General features: G+C 42.5%; 1 protein-coding gene across 1 annotated transcript in view; it reads right to left on the reverse strand.

Annotated features, from left to right (window-relative positions):
• HTT (huntingtin) overlaps window positions 1-16449 on the reverse strand; it is a gene marked incomplete in the record, with an annotated part of 1068170 nt that overhangs the window by 718580 nt on the left and 333141 nt on the right. The window contains 1 exon segment of the mRNA XM_053704193.1: window positions 14705-14768. Within this exon segment, the coding sequence (XP_053560168.1) occupies window positions 14705-14768 (64 nt within the window).

Here is a 16449-nt window from a genome sequence, read left to right on the forward strand (position 1 = left end):
GGAAAGAAAAAATCTCTTTGAGGGAGGTCTCATCTTGAAACCAATTCTGTACCCTTCTGAAACAATGTTCTGAATCCAAAGATTGTGAACAGAATTGAACCAAATTTCTTTGAAAAAACGTAACCTGCCCCCTACCAGCTGCACTGGAATGAGGGCCGCACCTTCATGTGGACTTAGAAGCAGGCGTTGCCTTTCTAGCAGGCTTGGATTTATTCCAGACTGGAGATGGTTTCCAAACTGAAACTGCTCCTGAGGATGAAGGATCAGGCTTTTGTTCTTTGTTGAAACGAAAGGAACGAAAACGATTATTAGCCCTGTTTTTACCCTTAGATTTTTTATCCTGTGGTAAAAAAGTTCCTTTCCCACCAGTAACAGTTGAGATAATAGAATCCAACTGAGAACCAAATAATTTGTTACCCTGGAAAGAAATGGAAAGTAGAATTGATTTAGAAGCCATATCAGCATTCCAAGTCTTAAGCCATAAAGCTCTTCTAGCTAAAATAGCTAGAGACATAAACCTGACATCAACTCTAATAATATCAAAAATGGCATCACAGATAAAATTATTAGCATGCTGAAGAAGAATAATAATATTATGAGAATCATGATCTGTTACTTGTTGCGCTAAAGTTTCCAACCAAAAAGTTGAAGCTGCAGCAACATCAGCCAATGATATAGCAGGTCTAAGAAGATTACCTGAACACAGATAAGCTTTTCTTAGAAAGGATTCAATTTTCCTATCTAAAGGATCCTTAAACGAAGTACCATCTGACGTAGGAATAGTAGTACGTTTAGCAAGGGTAGAAATAGCCCCATCAACTCTAGGGATTTTGTCCCAAAATTCTAATCTGTCAGACGGCACAGGATATAATTGCTTAAAACGTTTAGAAGGAGTAAATGAATTACCCAATTTATCCCATTCTTTGGAAATTACTTCAGAAATAGCATTAGGAACAGGAAAAACTTCTGGAATAACCACAGGAGATTTAAATACCTTATCTAAACGTTTAGAATTAGTATCAAGAGGACCAGAATCCTCTATTTCTAAAGCAATTAGTACTTCTTTAAGTAAAGAACGAATAAATTCCATTTTAAATAAATATGAAGATTTATCAGCATCAATCTCTGAGACAGAATCCTCTGAACCAGAAGAATCATCAGAATCAGAATGATGATGTTCATTTAAAAATTCATCTGTAGGGAGAGAAGTTTTAAAAGATTTTTTATGTTTACTAGAAGGAGAAATAACAGACATAGCCTTCTTGATGGATTCAGAAACAAAATCTCTTATGTTATCAGGAACATTCTGCACCTTAGATGTTGAAGGAACTGCAACAGGCAATGGTACTTTACTAAAGGAAATATTATCTGCATTAACAAGTTTGTCATGACAATTAATACAAACAACAGCCGGAGGAATAGCTACCAAAAGTTTACAGCAGATACACTTAGCTTTGATAGGTCCAGCACTAGACAGCGATTTTCCTGAAGTATCTTCTGACTCAGATGCAACGTGAGACATCTTGCAATATGTAAGAGAAAAAACAACATATAAAGCAAAATTGAACAAATTCCTTAAATGACAGTTTCAGGAATGGGAAAAAATGCCAAAGAACAAGCTTCTAGCAACCAGAAGCAATGAAAAATGAGACTTAAATAATGTGGAGACAAAAGCGATGCCCATATTTTTTTAGCGCCAAATAAGACGCCCACATTATTTGGCGCCTAAATGCTTTTGGCGCCAAAAATGACGCCACTTCCGGAACGCCGACATTTTTGGCGCAAAATAACGTCAAAAAATGACGCAACTTCCGGCGACACGTATGACGCCGGAAACGAAAAGATTTTTTGCGCCAAAAAAGTCCGCGCCAAGAATGACGCAATAAAATGAAGCATTTTCAGCCCCCGCGAGCCTAACAGCCCACAGGGAAAAAAAAGAGTCAAATTTTTGAAGGTAAGAAAAAATGATTAATTCAAATGCATTATCCCAAATATGAAACTGACTGTCTGAAAATAAGGAATGTTGAACATTCTGAGTCAAGGCAAATAAATGTTTGAATACATATATTTAGAACTTTATAAACAAAGTGCCCAACCATAGCTCAGAGTGTCACAGAAAATAAGATTTACTTACCCCAGGACACTCATCTACATGTTTGTAGAAAGCCAAACCAGTACTGAAACGAGAATCAGCAGAGGTAATGGTATATAAATAAGAGTATATCGTCGATCTGAAAAGGGAGGTAAGAGATGAATCTCTACGACCGATAACAGAGAACCTATGAAATAGACCCCGTAGAAGGAGATCACTGCATTCAAATAGGCAATACTCTCCTCACATCCCTCTGACATTCACTGCACGCTGAGAGGAAAACCGGGCTCCAACTTGCTGCAGAGCGCATATCAACGTAGAATCTAGCACAAACTTACTTCACCACCTCCATAGGAGGCAAAGTTTGTAAAACTGAATTGTGGGTGTGGTGAGGGGTGTATTTATAGGCATTTTGAGGTTTGGGAAACTTTGCCCCTCCTGGTAGGAATGTATATCCCATACGTCACTAGCTCATGGACTCTTGCTAATTACATGAAAGAAACATAATTTATGCTTACCTGATAAATTTATTTCTCTTGTAGTGTATTCAGTCCACGGGTCATCCATTACTTATGGGATATATTCCCTTCCCAACAGGAAGTTGCAAGAGGATCACCCAAGCAGAGCTGCTATATAGCTCCTCCCCTCACATGTCATATCCAGTCATTCGACCGAAACAAGACGAGAAAGGAGAAACCATAGGGTGCAGTGGTGACTGGAGTATTAATTAAAATTTAGATCTGCCTTAAAAAAGACAGGGCGGGCCGTGGACTGAATACACTACAAGAGAAATAAATTTATCAGGTAAGCATAAATTATGTTTTCTCTTGTTAAGTGTGTTCAGTCCACGGGTCATCCATTACTTATGGGATACCAATACCAAAGCTAAGTACACGGATGATGGGAGGGACAAGGCAGGAACTTAAACGGAAGGAACCACTGCCTGTAGAACCTTTCTCCCAAAAACAGCCTCCGAAGAAGCAAAAGTGTCAAATTTGTAAAATTTTGAAAAGGTGTGAAGCGAAGACCAAGTCGCAGCCTTGCAAATCTGTTCAACAGAGGCCTCATTCTTAAAGGCCCAGGTGGAAGCCACAGCTCTAGTGGAATGAGCTGTAATTCTTTCAGGGGGCTGCTGTCCAGCAGTCTCATAGGCTAAACGTATTATGCTACGAAGCCAAAAGGAGAGAGAGGTTGCCAAAGCTTTTTGACCTCTCCTCTGTCCAGAGTAAACGACAAACAGGGAAGAAGTTTGACGAAAATCTTTAGTTGACTGTAAATAGAATTTCAGGGCACGGACTACGTCCAGATTATGCAAAAGTCGTTCCTTCTTTGAAGAAGGATAAGGACATAATGATGGAACAACAATCTCCTGATTGATATTCCTGTTAGAGACTACCTTAGGTAAAAACCCAGGTTTAGTACGCAGGACTACCTTGTCTGAATGGAAAATCAGATAAGGAGAATCACAATGTAAGGCGGATAACTCCGAGACTCTTCGAGCCGAGGAAATAGCCATCAAAAAGAGAACTTTCCAAGATAAAAGTTTAATATCAATGGAATGAAGGGGTTCAAACGGAACCCCTTGAACTTTAAGAACCAAGTTTAAGCTCCACGGAGGAGCAACAGTTTTAAACACAGGCTTAATCCTAGCCAAAGCCTGACAAAAAGCCTTCTGCCAGACGCTTGTGCAAAAGAATAGACAGAGCAGAAATCTGTCCCTTTAAAGAACTAGCTGATAAGCCTTTTTCCAAACCCTCTTGGAGAAAGGACAATATCCTAGGAATCCTAACCTTACTCCATGAGTGACTCTTGGATTCGCACCAATACAGGTATTTACTCCATATCTTATGGTAGATTTTCCTGGTAACAGGCTTTCGTGCCTGTATTAAAGTATCAATAACTGACTCGGAGAAGCCACGCTTTGATAGGATCAAGCGTTCAATCTCCATGCAGTCAGTCTCAGAGAAAGTAGATTTGGATGATTGAAAGGACCTTGTATTAGAAGGTTTTGCCTCAAAGGTAGAGTCCATGGTGGACAGGACGACATGTCCACTAGGTCTGCATACCAGGTCCTGCGTGGCCATGCAGGCGCTATCAGAATCACCGATGCTCTCTCCTGTTTGATCTTGGCAATCAGTCGAGGTAGCAGAGGAAACGGTGGAAACACATAAGCCCTGTTGAAGAACCAAGGGGCTGCTAGAGCATCTATCAGCGTCGCTCCCGGGTCCCTGGACCTGGATCCGTAACAAGGAAGTTTGGCGTTCTGGCGAGACGCCATGAGATCCAGTTCTGGTTTGCCCCAACGATGGACCAGTTGAGCAAACACCTCCGGATGGAGTTCCCACTCCCCCGGATGAAAAGTCTGACGACTTAGAAAGTCCGCCTCCCAGTTCTCCACGCCTGGGATGTGGATCGCTGACAAGTGGCAAGAGTGAGACTCTGCCCAGCGAATTATCTTTGAGACTTCTAACATCGCCAGGGAGCTCCTGGTTTCCCCTTGATGGTTGATATAAGCCACAGTCGTGATGTTGTCCGACTGAAATCTGATGAACCTCAGTGTTGCTAACTGAGGCCAAGCTAGAAGAGCATTGACTATTGCCCTTAACTCCAGAATATTTATTGGGAGGAGTTTCTCCTCCTGAGTCCACGATCCCTGAGCCTTCAGGGAATTCCAGACTGCTAGAAGGCTGGCATCTGTTGTTACAATCGTCCAATCTGGTCTGCGAAAGGTCATGCCCTTGGACAGGTGGACCCGAGATTGCCACCAGAGAAGAGAATCTCTGGTCTCTTGATCCAGATTTAGTAGGGGGGACAAATCTGAGTAATCCCCATTCCACTGACCTAGCATGCACAATTGCAGCGGTCTGAGATGCAGGCGCGCGAATGGCACTATGTCCATTGCCGCTACCATTAAGCCGATTACTTCCATGCACTGAGCCACTGACGGGCGTGGAATGGAATGAAGGACACGGCAAGCATTTAGAAGTTTTGATAACCTGGCCTCCGTCAGGTAAATTTTCATTTCTACAGAATCTATCAGAGTCCCCATGAAGTAGACTCTTATGAGTGGTGATAGAGAACTCTTTTCCACGTTCACCTTCCACCCGTGCGACCTCAGAAATGCCAGAACTATCTCTGTATGAGACTTGGCAATTTGAAAGCTTGATGCCTGTAACAGGATGTCGTCTAGATACGGAGCCACCGCCAGGAGAGAGCCCAGCACCTTTGTAAAGATTCTCGGGGCCGTAGCCAACCCGAAGGGGAGAGCTACAAATTGGTAATGCCTGTCTAGAAAGGCAAATCTTAGGAACCGATGATGATCTTTGTGAATCGGTATGTGAAGGTAGGCATCCTTTAAATCCACTGTGGTCATGTACTGACCCTCTTGGATCATGGGTAGGATAGTCTGAATAGTTTCCATTTTGAATGATGGAACTCTTAGGAATTTGTTTAAGATCTTTAGGTCCAAAATTGGTCTGAAGGTACCCTCTTTCTTGGGAACCACAAACAGATTTGAATAAAATCCCTGTCCTTGTTCCGTCCGCGGAACTGGGTGGATCACCCCGTTACTAGGAGGTCTTGTACGCAGCGTAGGAATGCCTCTTTCTTTATCTGGTTTTCTGATAACCTTGAAAGATGAAATCTCCCTTGAGGAGGAGAAGCCTTGAAGTCCAGAAGATATCCCTGAGATATGATCTCCAACGCCCAGGGATCCTGGACATCTCTTGCCCACGCCTGGGCGAAGAGAGAAAGTCTGCCCCCTACTAGATCCGTTTCCGGATAGGGGGCCATCCCTTCATGCTGTCTTAGGGGCAGTAGCAGGTTTTCTGGCCTGCTTGCCCTTGTTCCAGGACTGGTTAGTTTTCCAGGCCTGTCTGTCCCGAGCAACAGTTCCTTCCTGTTTTGGGGCGGAGGAAGTTGACGTTGCTCCTGCCTTGAAGTTTCGAAAGGCACGAAAATTAGACTGTTTGGCCTTCGATTTGGCCCTGTCCTGAGGAAGAGTATGACCCTTACCTCCCGTAATGTCAGCGATAATTTCTTTCAAGCCGGGCCCGAATAAGGTTTGCCCCTTGAAAGGAATATTAAGCAATTTAGATTTAGAAGTCACGTCAGCTGACCAGGATTTAAGCCATAGCGCTCTGCGCGCCTGGATGGCGAATCCGGAGTTCTTAGCCGTTAGTTTAGTTAAATGTACAATGGCATCAGAAACAAATGCATTAGCTAGCTTAAGAGCTTTAAGCTTGTCTATAATTTCATCCAATGGAGCTGAGTGAATGGCCTCTTCTAGAGACTCAAACCAGAATGCCGCAGCAGCAGTGACAGGCGCAATGCATGCAAGGGGCTGTAAGATAAAACCTTGTTGAACAAACATTTTCTTAAGGTAACCTTCTAATTTTTTATCCATTGGATCCGAAAAAGCACAGCTATCCTCCACCGGGATAGTGGTACGCTTAGCTAAAGTAGAAACTGCTCGCTCCACCTTAGGGACCGTCTACCATAAGTCCCGTGTAGTGGCGTCTATTGGAAACATTTTCCTAAATATAGGAGGTGGGGAAAAGGGCACACCAGGTCTATCCCACTCCTTGCTAATAATTTCTGTAAGCCTTTTAGGTATAGGAAAAACGTCAGTACACACCGGTACTGCATAGTATCTATCCAGCCTACATAACTTCTCTGGAATTGCAACTGTGTTACAGTCAAACAGAGCCGCTAAAACCTCCCCTAGCAATACACGGAGGTTCTCAAGCTTAAATTTAAAATTAGAGATCTCTGAATCCGGTTTCCCTGGATCAGATCCGTCACCCACAGAATGAAGCTCTCCGTCCTCATGTTCTGCAAACTGTGACGCAGTATCGGACATGGCTCTCATAGCACCAGCGCGCTCTGTTCTTATCCCAGAGCAATCGCGCTTGCCTCTTAATTCTGGCAATTTAGATAATACTTCTGTCAGGGTATTATTCATAATAGTAGCCATGTCTTGTAAAGTGATTTGTATGGGAGTCCCTGAAGTACTTGGCGCCACAATATCACGCGCCTCCTGAGCGGGAGGCGAAGGTACGGACACGTGAGGACAGTTAGTCGGCATAACTTCCCCCTCGTTGTCTGGTGATAATTCCTTTATAGATAAAGACTGACCTTTATTATTTAAAGTGAAATCAATACATTTAGTACACATATTTCTATGGGGCTCCACACTGGCCTTCAAACATAGTGAACAAACAGATTCATCTGTGTCAGACATGTTTAAACAGACTAGCAATAAGACTAGCAGACTTGGAAAACACTGTAAATAATTTTACAAGCAATATAGAAAAACGCTACTGTGCCTTTAAGAAGCACAAAAAAACTGTCACAGTTGAAATAATGAACCAAATCAGTTATAGCAACCAAAATTTCACAGTAAATGTATTAAGTTAGCAGAGCATTGCACCCACTTGCAAATGGATGATTAACCCCTTAATACCCAAAACGGATATAATAGAGAAAAAAACGTTTTTTAACACAGTCAAACACACACAGGTCTGCTGTGACTGATTACCTCCCTCAAAATGACTTTTGAAGTCCCCTGAGCTCTCTAGAGACGTCCTGGGTCATGCAGGAAGAAGCAGGAAGACTGAGACTGAATTTTTACTGCGCAAAAAAGCGCTAAAATAGGCCCCTCCCACTCATTATTACAACATTGGGAGTTTCAGTTAACTGTTTCTATGCAGAAAAACAAGTCAGCCATGTGGAAAAATTTATGCCCCAATAAGTTTTATCACCAATGTACCTCACAAAATGATTAAACATGCCAGCAAACGTTTTAAACATCCTTTTTTAAAGAGTATGTATCTCTATTGATAAGCCTGATACCAATCCTTTGCATTTAAGGCTTATTACATCACTTCAGTATTAATAGCATTTTCTTAGTCAAATTCCATTCCTTAGAAAATTACTTTACTGTATATATTTTAATCAGCCTGATACCAGTCGCTTTCAGTGTATTAAAGGCTTTACTTACATTACATCGGTATCAGCAGTATTTTCTTAGTCAATTCCATTCCTTAGAAAAATAATTTACTGCACATACCTTATTTGCAGGAGACCCAGCACTCTATTCCCTTTCTGAAGTTACCCCACTCCTCAGAATGTGCGAGAACAGCCAGTGGATCTTAGTTACTTCTGCTAAGATCATAGAAAACGCAGGCAGATTCTTCTTCCAAATACTGCCTGAGAAAAAACAGCACACTCCGGTGCCATTTAAAATAACAAACTTTTGATTGAAGAAATAAACTAAGTATAAAACACCACAGTCCTCTCACGACCTCCTATCTAGTTGAGTGTTGCAAGAGAATGACTGGGTATGACATGTGAGGGGAGGAGCTATATAGCAGCTCTGCTTGGGTGATCCTCTTGCAACTTCCTGTTGGGAAGGGAATATATCCCATAAGTAATGGATGACCCGTGGACTGAATACACTTAACAAGAGAAATAAACAATGAAAACACATTGCAAAGTTGTTTCATTATGCATGAATAAATATTTTATATAAAAATCTCAAGGTGTTTACTATCCCTTTAATTTACTAGTGAAACATATCTAGTAGTCATACATTTACTTTTATTTTCAACTCTTTGCTTGTTTTCTCACATTTTCACTTTTATGGATCGATTTTTGCATCCCCATTAACTGGAAACCAAGACTCTGAGCTGAACAAGGCTGGTGATTAGAGTCTACATACACATGCAGCTCCTTTGTGTGTTTATGGACTATGGGGCTGATGAAAGACTATTGCTTGTTTTTGACTCAGAATTGTTACCTTACCGAAAACACCAAATTATTATCTGCATTGCTCATCTTCTGAATTCACAATCCAAAGAATAAAAGTGGCAATTTTACATGTTTAGTGACTTCCCCTTAAAACTGTTTAGTAATATCAATAGGTGGCATGTGTATAGTTAAACTGCTGTGCTACAAAACCATTAATATGTAAGTATATCTTTTTAAGGGATTTGAACAAGGGCATTGTTTTATTATTATTATTTTTCTTTATTTATAAAGCACCAACAGATTCCGCAGCGTTGCTCATGGGTACAAAGATAAGAGTAAAACAGAGAAACAATACAATAAAAGACAAACTTTTACAAATAAAGGGGGAATCGAGGGCCCTGTTCCCATGGGAACTTACAATCTAGATGGGTAGGAGGATGGGAAACAGGTGGTGGGGACTGCAAAGGTGAGAATGATATTAGTGAGGAGATAGATAAGAGCAACTGTTAGGTAAGTGAAATTCATTTGTTACTGAGTCGGGTGATAAGCTTCCCTGAACAAAAAGGTCTTTAGGGAACGTTTAAAGAAAGAGAGGTTAGGGGAAAGTCTAACAACTCGAGGAAGTGCATTCCAGAGGGTTGGTGCCGCACGAGAGAAGTCCTGTAGTCTAGCATGAGAGGAGGTGATGGTAGAGGACGCAAGGAGCAGGTCATTGTTGGATCTTAGGGGGCAGGCAGGAGTATATTTGTTGATGAGTGAGGACAGGTAGGGTTGGGCAGCATTGGTGAGGGCTTTGTAGGTCAGGGTAAGAATTTTGAATTTAACTCTGCTGTGAATGGGGAGCCAGTGAAGGGACTCACAGAGAGGTGCAGCAGAAATAGAGCGTCGAGAGAGGTGGATTAGCCTGGTAGATGCATTTAGGATGGATTGAAGGGGAGAGAAGCGGCAGAAAGGGAGGCCAGTTAGTAGGTTATTACAGTAGTCAAGTCGGGAAATTACCAGGGAGTGGATTAGCTGTTTAGTAGTTTCAGCGCTCAGAAACGGACAAATTGTGGAGATATTACATAGGTGGTTGCGTCAGGATGAAGAGAGCAATTGGATGTGGGGAATGAAGGACAGCTTTGAGTCAATTGTGTCTCTTGTGTCTCCAAGGCAACAGACTTGGGGTGAAGGGGAGATAGTGGTGCCGCCAACAGTGATAGAAAAATTAGAAAATGGAGTTGGGGGGTGGGGATTAGAAGTAGTTCGGTTTTGGACATGTTTATTTTTAAGTGGTGAGAGGCCATCCAGGAGGAAATGCCAGATAAGCAGTCGCTGATGTGAGAGTTTGCAGAAGGAGAGAGTGCAGGGGTGGATAGGTAGATCTGGATATCATCAGCATAGAGGTGATAGCTGAAGCCAGAGCATTAATAAGTTTACCCAGTGAAGAAGTGTAAATAGAGAAGAGTAGAAGACCCAGGACAGAGCCTTGAGGTACTTCAATAGACAGAGGTAATAGAGAGATGCAACCAGCAAAAGAGACGGAGAAGGATCTGTTAGAGAGATAGGAGTGAATCCAGGAGAGGGCAGTGTCACAGAGCCCAAAAGCGCTGGGAGTCCGTAGGGGAAGGGGATGGTCAACAGTGTCAAAGGCAGCAGAGAGGTCAAGTAAGATGAGTATAGAGTAGTTGCCTTTGTTTTTAGCAGAAAGGAGATCGTTAGTAACCTTGGTGAGGGCAGTCTCAATTGAGTGTTCGGGGCGGAAGCCTGATTGCAGGGGGTCAAAATTTTGTAGAGTGCCAACAGATTCCGCAGCGCTATGAACATAGTTGGTATACAGAATAACATTTATAGGGATCAAATGGGTAGAGGGCCCTGCCAAGAGTTACACTTTTGTAGTCGGTTCTTATAAAGGCGATCTACAAACAGCTGGGCTTATAGGCTTACATTCTAAGGGGTTTAAGGGGAAAGTGATGGCGTTAGGAAAGGTTAGTGTTGGTTGTATGCATCCCTGAATAGTAGAGTCTTTAGGGAGCACTTGAAGCTGTTAAAATTAAGAGAGAGTCTTGTGGAGCGAGGCAGGGAGTTCCATAGGATGGGGGCAAGTCTGGAGAAGTCCTGTAAATGGGAATGTGAGGAAGTAACGAGAGGAGGTGAGCGAAGGGGATGGGAGGGAGAGTATCTGGAGACAAGGTCTGAAATTTAGTGGGGAGCAGTGCAGTTGAGGGCCTTATATGTAAGTGTGAGGATTTTGTGTTTAATCCTGGAGCCAAGAGGAAGCCAGTGAAGGGATTGGCAGAGAGGTGCAGCAGATGAAGAGCGACATGTAAGGAAGATGAGCCTGGAAGAGGCATTGATTATGGATTGTAAAGGAGCTAGGCGGCAGCTAGGTAGACCAGAGAGGGTGGAGTTGCAGTAGTCGAGACAGGAAAGGATGAGAAAGTGGATTAAAATCTTAGTTGTGTCTTGTGTAAGAAAATGTCTAATTTTAGAGATGTTTTTAAGGTGGATGCGACAGGCTTTAGCCAAGGACTGAATGTGAGGAGTGATGGAAAGGTCCGAGTAAAGTGTCACCCCAAGACATTGGGCATGCGGGGTAGGGGTATTATTAGCAGTTATAGAAAATTGGGGGGGGGGGAGATTTTGGAAGAAGGAGGAAAAATAAGGAGTTCAGTTTTGGAGAGATTTAGCTTAAGGTAGTGAGAGGACATCCAAGATGATATATGAGAAAGAGAGTTGGTGACACGGGTTAGTAAGGAAGGAGGTAGGTCTGGTGCAGAGAGGTAGATTTGGGTGTCATCGGCATACAAATGATATTGAAAGCCATGGGACTTTATTAAGGAACCTAATGATGACGTATAGATTGAAAAGAGAAGGGGACCGAGGACAGAGCCTTGAGGTACCCCAACAGAAAGTGGTAACGGGGCAGAGGATGCTCCAGAGAAGGCTACACTAAAAGGTACGGTTAGATAGATAGGAAGAGAACCACAAGAGAGCTTTGTCGCAGATGCCAAAGGATTGGAGGGTTTGGAGCAAAAGAGGGTGGTCAACAGTGTCAAAGGCTGCAGACAGATCAAGGAGGATAAGCAGAGAGAAGTGGCCTTTGGATTTTGCTGTAAGTAGGTCACTGGTAACCTTGACAATTGCTGTCTCTGTGGAGTGATGGGGACGAAATCCAGATTGCAGTGGGTCAAGAAAAGAGTATAGTGTAAGGCAATGTGATAGACGTGCATATACTAGCTTTTCAAGGCGCTTTGAGGCAATATGGAGTAGGGAAATAGGATGGTAGTTGGATGGGGAGGTTGGATCGAGGGAAGGTTTTTTGAGGATAGGTGTGACCAGTGCATGTTTTAGAGATGATGGAAATATACCAGTGCTGAGGGAGAGGTTGAAAATGTGAGTATGGGGGTGAGGGTAGAAGAGAGGGAGGGGAGTAGCTGTGAGGGGATACTGTCGAGGGGACAGGTAGTGAGGTGGGAGAACAGTATAAGGGCAGAAACGTCTTCCTCGGTAACAGAGGCAAAAGAGCTAAATTTAAAGGTATTTGGGTTTTGAATGATTGTGAGCTTTTGAGGGGGTGGGAGATGAGTAGTAAGTTGAGAGGTGATTTCATTTCTGATGGAGTCAATTTTGTTATTGAAGTGGCTGGCAAAATCTTGAGCTGAGAGAGAAGTTGTATTAGGAGGTGGGGGTGGGCGGAGAAGAGTATTGAACGTTGAAAACGGACGTTTTGGGTTAGAGGAAAGAGTAGAGGTGAGATTAGAGAAGTATTGTTGCTTATAAAGATTAAGGGTAGAATAGTAGGAGTTCAGGATGAACTTGCAGTGAAGAAAGTCAACTGAACTCCGAGATTTCCTCCAGTGTCGCTCAGCAGTATGGGAACATCTGCGTAGGTACTGTGTCAGAGGAGTATGCCAAGGATGAGAATGAGAGTGTGGTTTCTCAGCTATGGTAGGAGGGGCCAGGGTGTTAATGACAGATGTAAGGGTGAAGTTATAGTGGCAAATAGATTGGCCAGGGCAGGAAAAGAAGGTGATGGAAGAGAGGAGCGGTTCGAGAGAGCTAGCGAGCTGTTGCTGATCTAATGACTTAGTGCTTCTGTGAAGTTTGGTTAAGGGGTAGAGGAAGGGTTGACCTTTGCATGTTTGAAGGAGGCAGGGAATGAGCTGGTAGAAAGGGATAGGTTGACTATGTGAGTAAGAGCTGGATTGAGGGTGGGAGACAGAGAAGGTATTAAATGTGAAGGAATAGGGTCAAGTGGGCAGGTAGTAAGGTTTGAGGAAGCCCATAGGGAACCCACTTCACTCTTAGTGGTTGGGAGGAGGGTGCAGAGAGTGGCAGAGTGTGGCAGAGGGGGTGACTGGGAGCGAGGTTGGGAGATTGCAGGCTTGTTTTGGGATGTTTCTTCGGATGGTAATTGTTTTATTGAAAATGTAGTCAGCCAGGTCTTGAGCACTGAATGCAGATGAGGGGGGTGGTGCAGGTGGATAGAGGAGAGAGTTGAAAATGGAGAAGAGTATTTTAGGGTTTGAGGAATGAGTTGATGTAAGAGAAGAGTAGGTTTGCTTAGCAAAGTGAAGGGCAGAGGTGTAAGAGTAAAGAAGAATGAACTTATAGTGCATGAAATCAGGTTCAGAGCGGGATTTCCTCCAGGCACATTCAGCAGTGCGGGAGCATTTTTGTAGGTGGCGTGTTTGCTGGGAGTGCTAGGGCTGGAGCTGACGACATTGGGCTTTGCAAAGTTGGGGAGGAGCGAGAGTGTCAAGTGCAGAGGAGAGAGTATTGTTATAGTGGGTTGTAGCAAGGTCAGGGCATGATATAGTGTAAGTGTGGAGGAGGTGTATTTGAAGGTTTGGGAGTTGGGGAGGGTCCACAGTGTGCAGATTTCTACAGGTGCGGGGGAGAGAAGTAGGTTTAGGCTGTATATTAAGATTAAATGTGAGCAGATGGTGGGGAATGGGTGACAGGCAACATCAGAGAGAGAGCAGAGATAGGAGAATACCAGATCAATAGAGTGTCCATCGCGGTGGGTAGGAAATAGGGTGAATTTTGAGAGGCCGAAGGAGTTAGTGAGTGAGAGAAGTTTAGAGGCAGCAGGGGCAGATGGGTTGTCAATGGGGATGTTGAAGTCACCCAGAATGAGAGTAGGTGTATTTGTAGAGAGAAAGTAAGGAAGCCAGGAAGAAAAGTTGTCAAGGAATTGGGAGGGTGGTCATGGGGGGGCGATAAATGACAGCCAAATGCAGTGGACTTCACAGGAAGAAAAGGAGAGAGATGGAAATGGAATAGGTACTGATAAGGAGCAGGAGGTGGAGAGTAAGATTCCAACACTGCCACAATGTCTCTCATCTGGCCTACTATGGGTATAGTAGACATGTGTTTTTGTTGTGTTATCGATTTGACTACATTTTCTTTTGTGTAAAAGTACATTTTGAACCTGAATTGATGGAGCAGGTAGCTTTGCATCTGTTTTGTGATGTTCCTTCCTAATCATCTAATATGGTGTAGGAAATGTCAGTGTCCTTGCACAAAAACAATGTTACATTAAAAAACATTTTAGGTTACTCAGTAACATGTGGAAAAGTGTTGTCACAGGGTTTGTAAAGTGCTTTTAGCTGTGGAATTTGATAAGTGAATGATGGCCATGTAAATGTGTAAAGAATTTAGATTGTAATCAGTAAAACATACTAGTATGTAAAGTACAGGAATATTTTTCAAGAAAATGACAATGAAAACAATGCTGTTGATAAACAATGAAAATGTCCAAATGTGCAGATCTTTAATCAACCCCCAATTTGTTTAACAGCTTTTTAACAAAACAGAGTATATTTATTCAGTAAGTTTTACCGAAAATTTGGAAAATAATAATAAAGTTTATTTTACCCCAGTATAGTGATGAACGCCTCTATGTATATTCTCCGCTCTTCCTTCCAAAAAATTGACTAACCTAAAAGAAAAAAAGTAGGAAAGGCAAACCAGTATGAAAACAAAGTATTAATGTACATTCGTTCTTCAGAGAGTTTATTTAAAAAAATAATTGAATTCCTTGAAGATTTAGCACAAATTCTACAATCATGCGCTACTTTATAAAGTGCAAACCATAATGCATAAAGTGTAATGTTACAAAAAGTGTTTCCTTACTGAGAACCGTGTGCGATGTGAAATTACAAATTAAGCACCAATCAGAGAAAAGCACAGATAAAACCTATATTTATCCAGAACAACTGTATGTAAAAGAACAGATTATACCCATATATTTCTACAAAGGCAAAGCAAAATGGTAATGAAACATACAAGTGAATAATATAGTTTGAAAAATATAATATTCAGTAAATTGTATACTTGGAGTCTTGAAATACATTAAGGGTCTCATGTTTATCAAATTATGTGATTTTCAAAACATGCACTAAGTACATAACTACAAAACCTCACACACTTTACAATCTAAAGACTGAACGTTGAGGCGTTGTGCTTGACACCACTCCAGGCCGTGGCCGGACTTTTAGCCGACGGACACTTGGCCGACGGACACTTGGCTGACGGACATTTGGCCGACGGACATTTGGCCGAAACACAAGTGGCTGTCAGATAACAGTCCGGCACGAGATAGATAGATTTGATAGATAGATAGATACATAGATTAGATAGATAGATAGATAGATCAATAGATGCAATAGATAGATTTGATAGATACGATAGATAGATTTGATAGATAAATAGATAGATTTGATAGATAGATAGATAATTTCCCAGACAGAGAATTACAAAACGTGCGGCCTGGGACCCATGGTAAGGTTCCCAGAGGCAGTTGCGGCGCCTGAGGCTCTGATTAGAACAGAGCACTCTGGAACGTATCTGCCTTCGGCCGAAATCGGAACATTCTTTAGCTTTCTGTCTGTCAGCCAAATGTCCGTCGGCCAAATGTCCTTCTGCCAAATGTCCTTCTGCATTTTGTCAGAGCACCCTCCAGGCAATGCTTGGCATTGCACATGTCAATATTTGACTTGTGTACAGCTGCTTGGCTCATTTCATGAAGCTCCTGAAGTACAGTTCTTGTACTGGTGTTGGCAGATGATAGGTGGTTTTTATGTACTATGCACTTCAGAACTCAGCCGACCGGTTTTCGTGGTCTACTACTTGTAGACTGGGCTGCTGTTGCTCCTAGAGGCTTCCACTTCAAAATAATAGCACTTCTGATTGAGGCGGATCTAATAGGACAGAAATTTCACAAACTGATTCATGGCAAAGGAGGCATCCTATGACAGTGCCACTTATGACCCATTGTACTGCCAGTGCATGTCTATGGAGATTTCATGGCTATGTTCTGCATTTTAAGCACGTTAGCATGGGTGTGTCTGAAACACAAACTCAATAATTAGTAGTGGTGTCCACATACTTCTGGACATATAGTGTATGTAACCTATTAATCCAAGAACTCTAGATCACCTTGTCATGCTTTGGCACACAGGAGCTATAAATTCATATGGATTTAAGACAGGCCATAAATCCAGTGCACATTTCCTCCTGCAGAGTCCATAAAACTTTATCTGCAAAGAAGAACTTCTATGGTGTAGTATTTACCAACATAAGATTCTCCGATAAACTAAAATCCCAAAGGTTAGAATTCC

Source organism: Bombina bombina, chromosome 2 (assembly GCF_027579735.1).
Source record: "Bombina bombina isolate aBomBom1 chromosome 2, aBomBom1.pri, whole genome shotgun sequence".
NCBI classification, from domain to species: domain Eukaryota; kingdom Metazoa; phylum Chordata; class Amphibia; order Anura; family Bombinatoridae; genus Bombina; species Bombina bombina.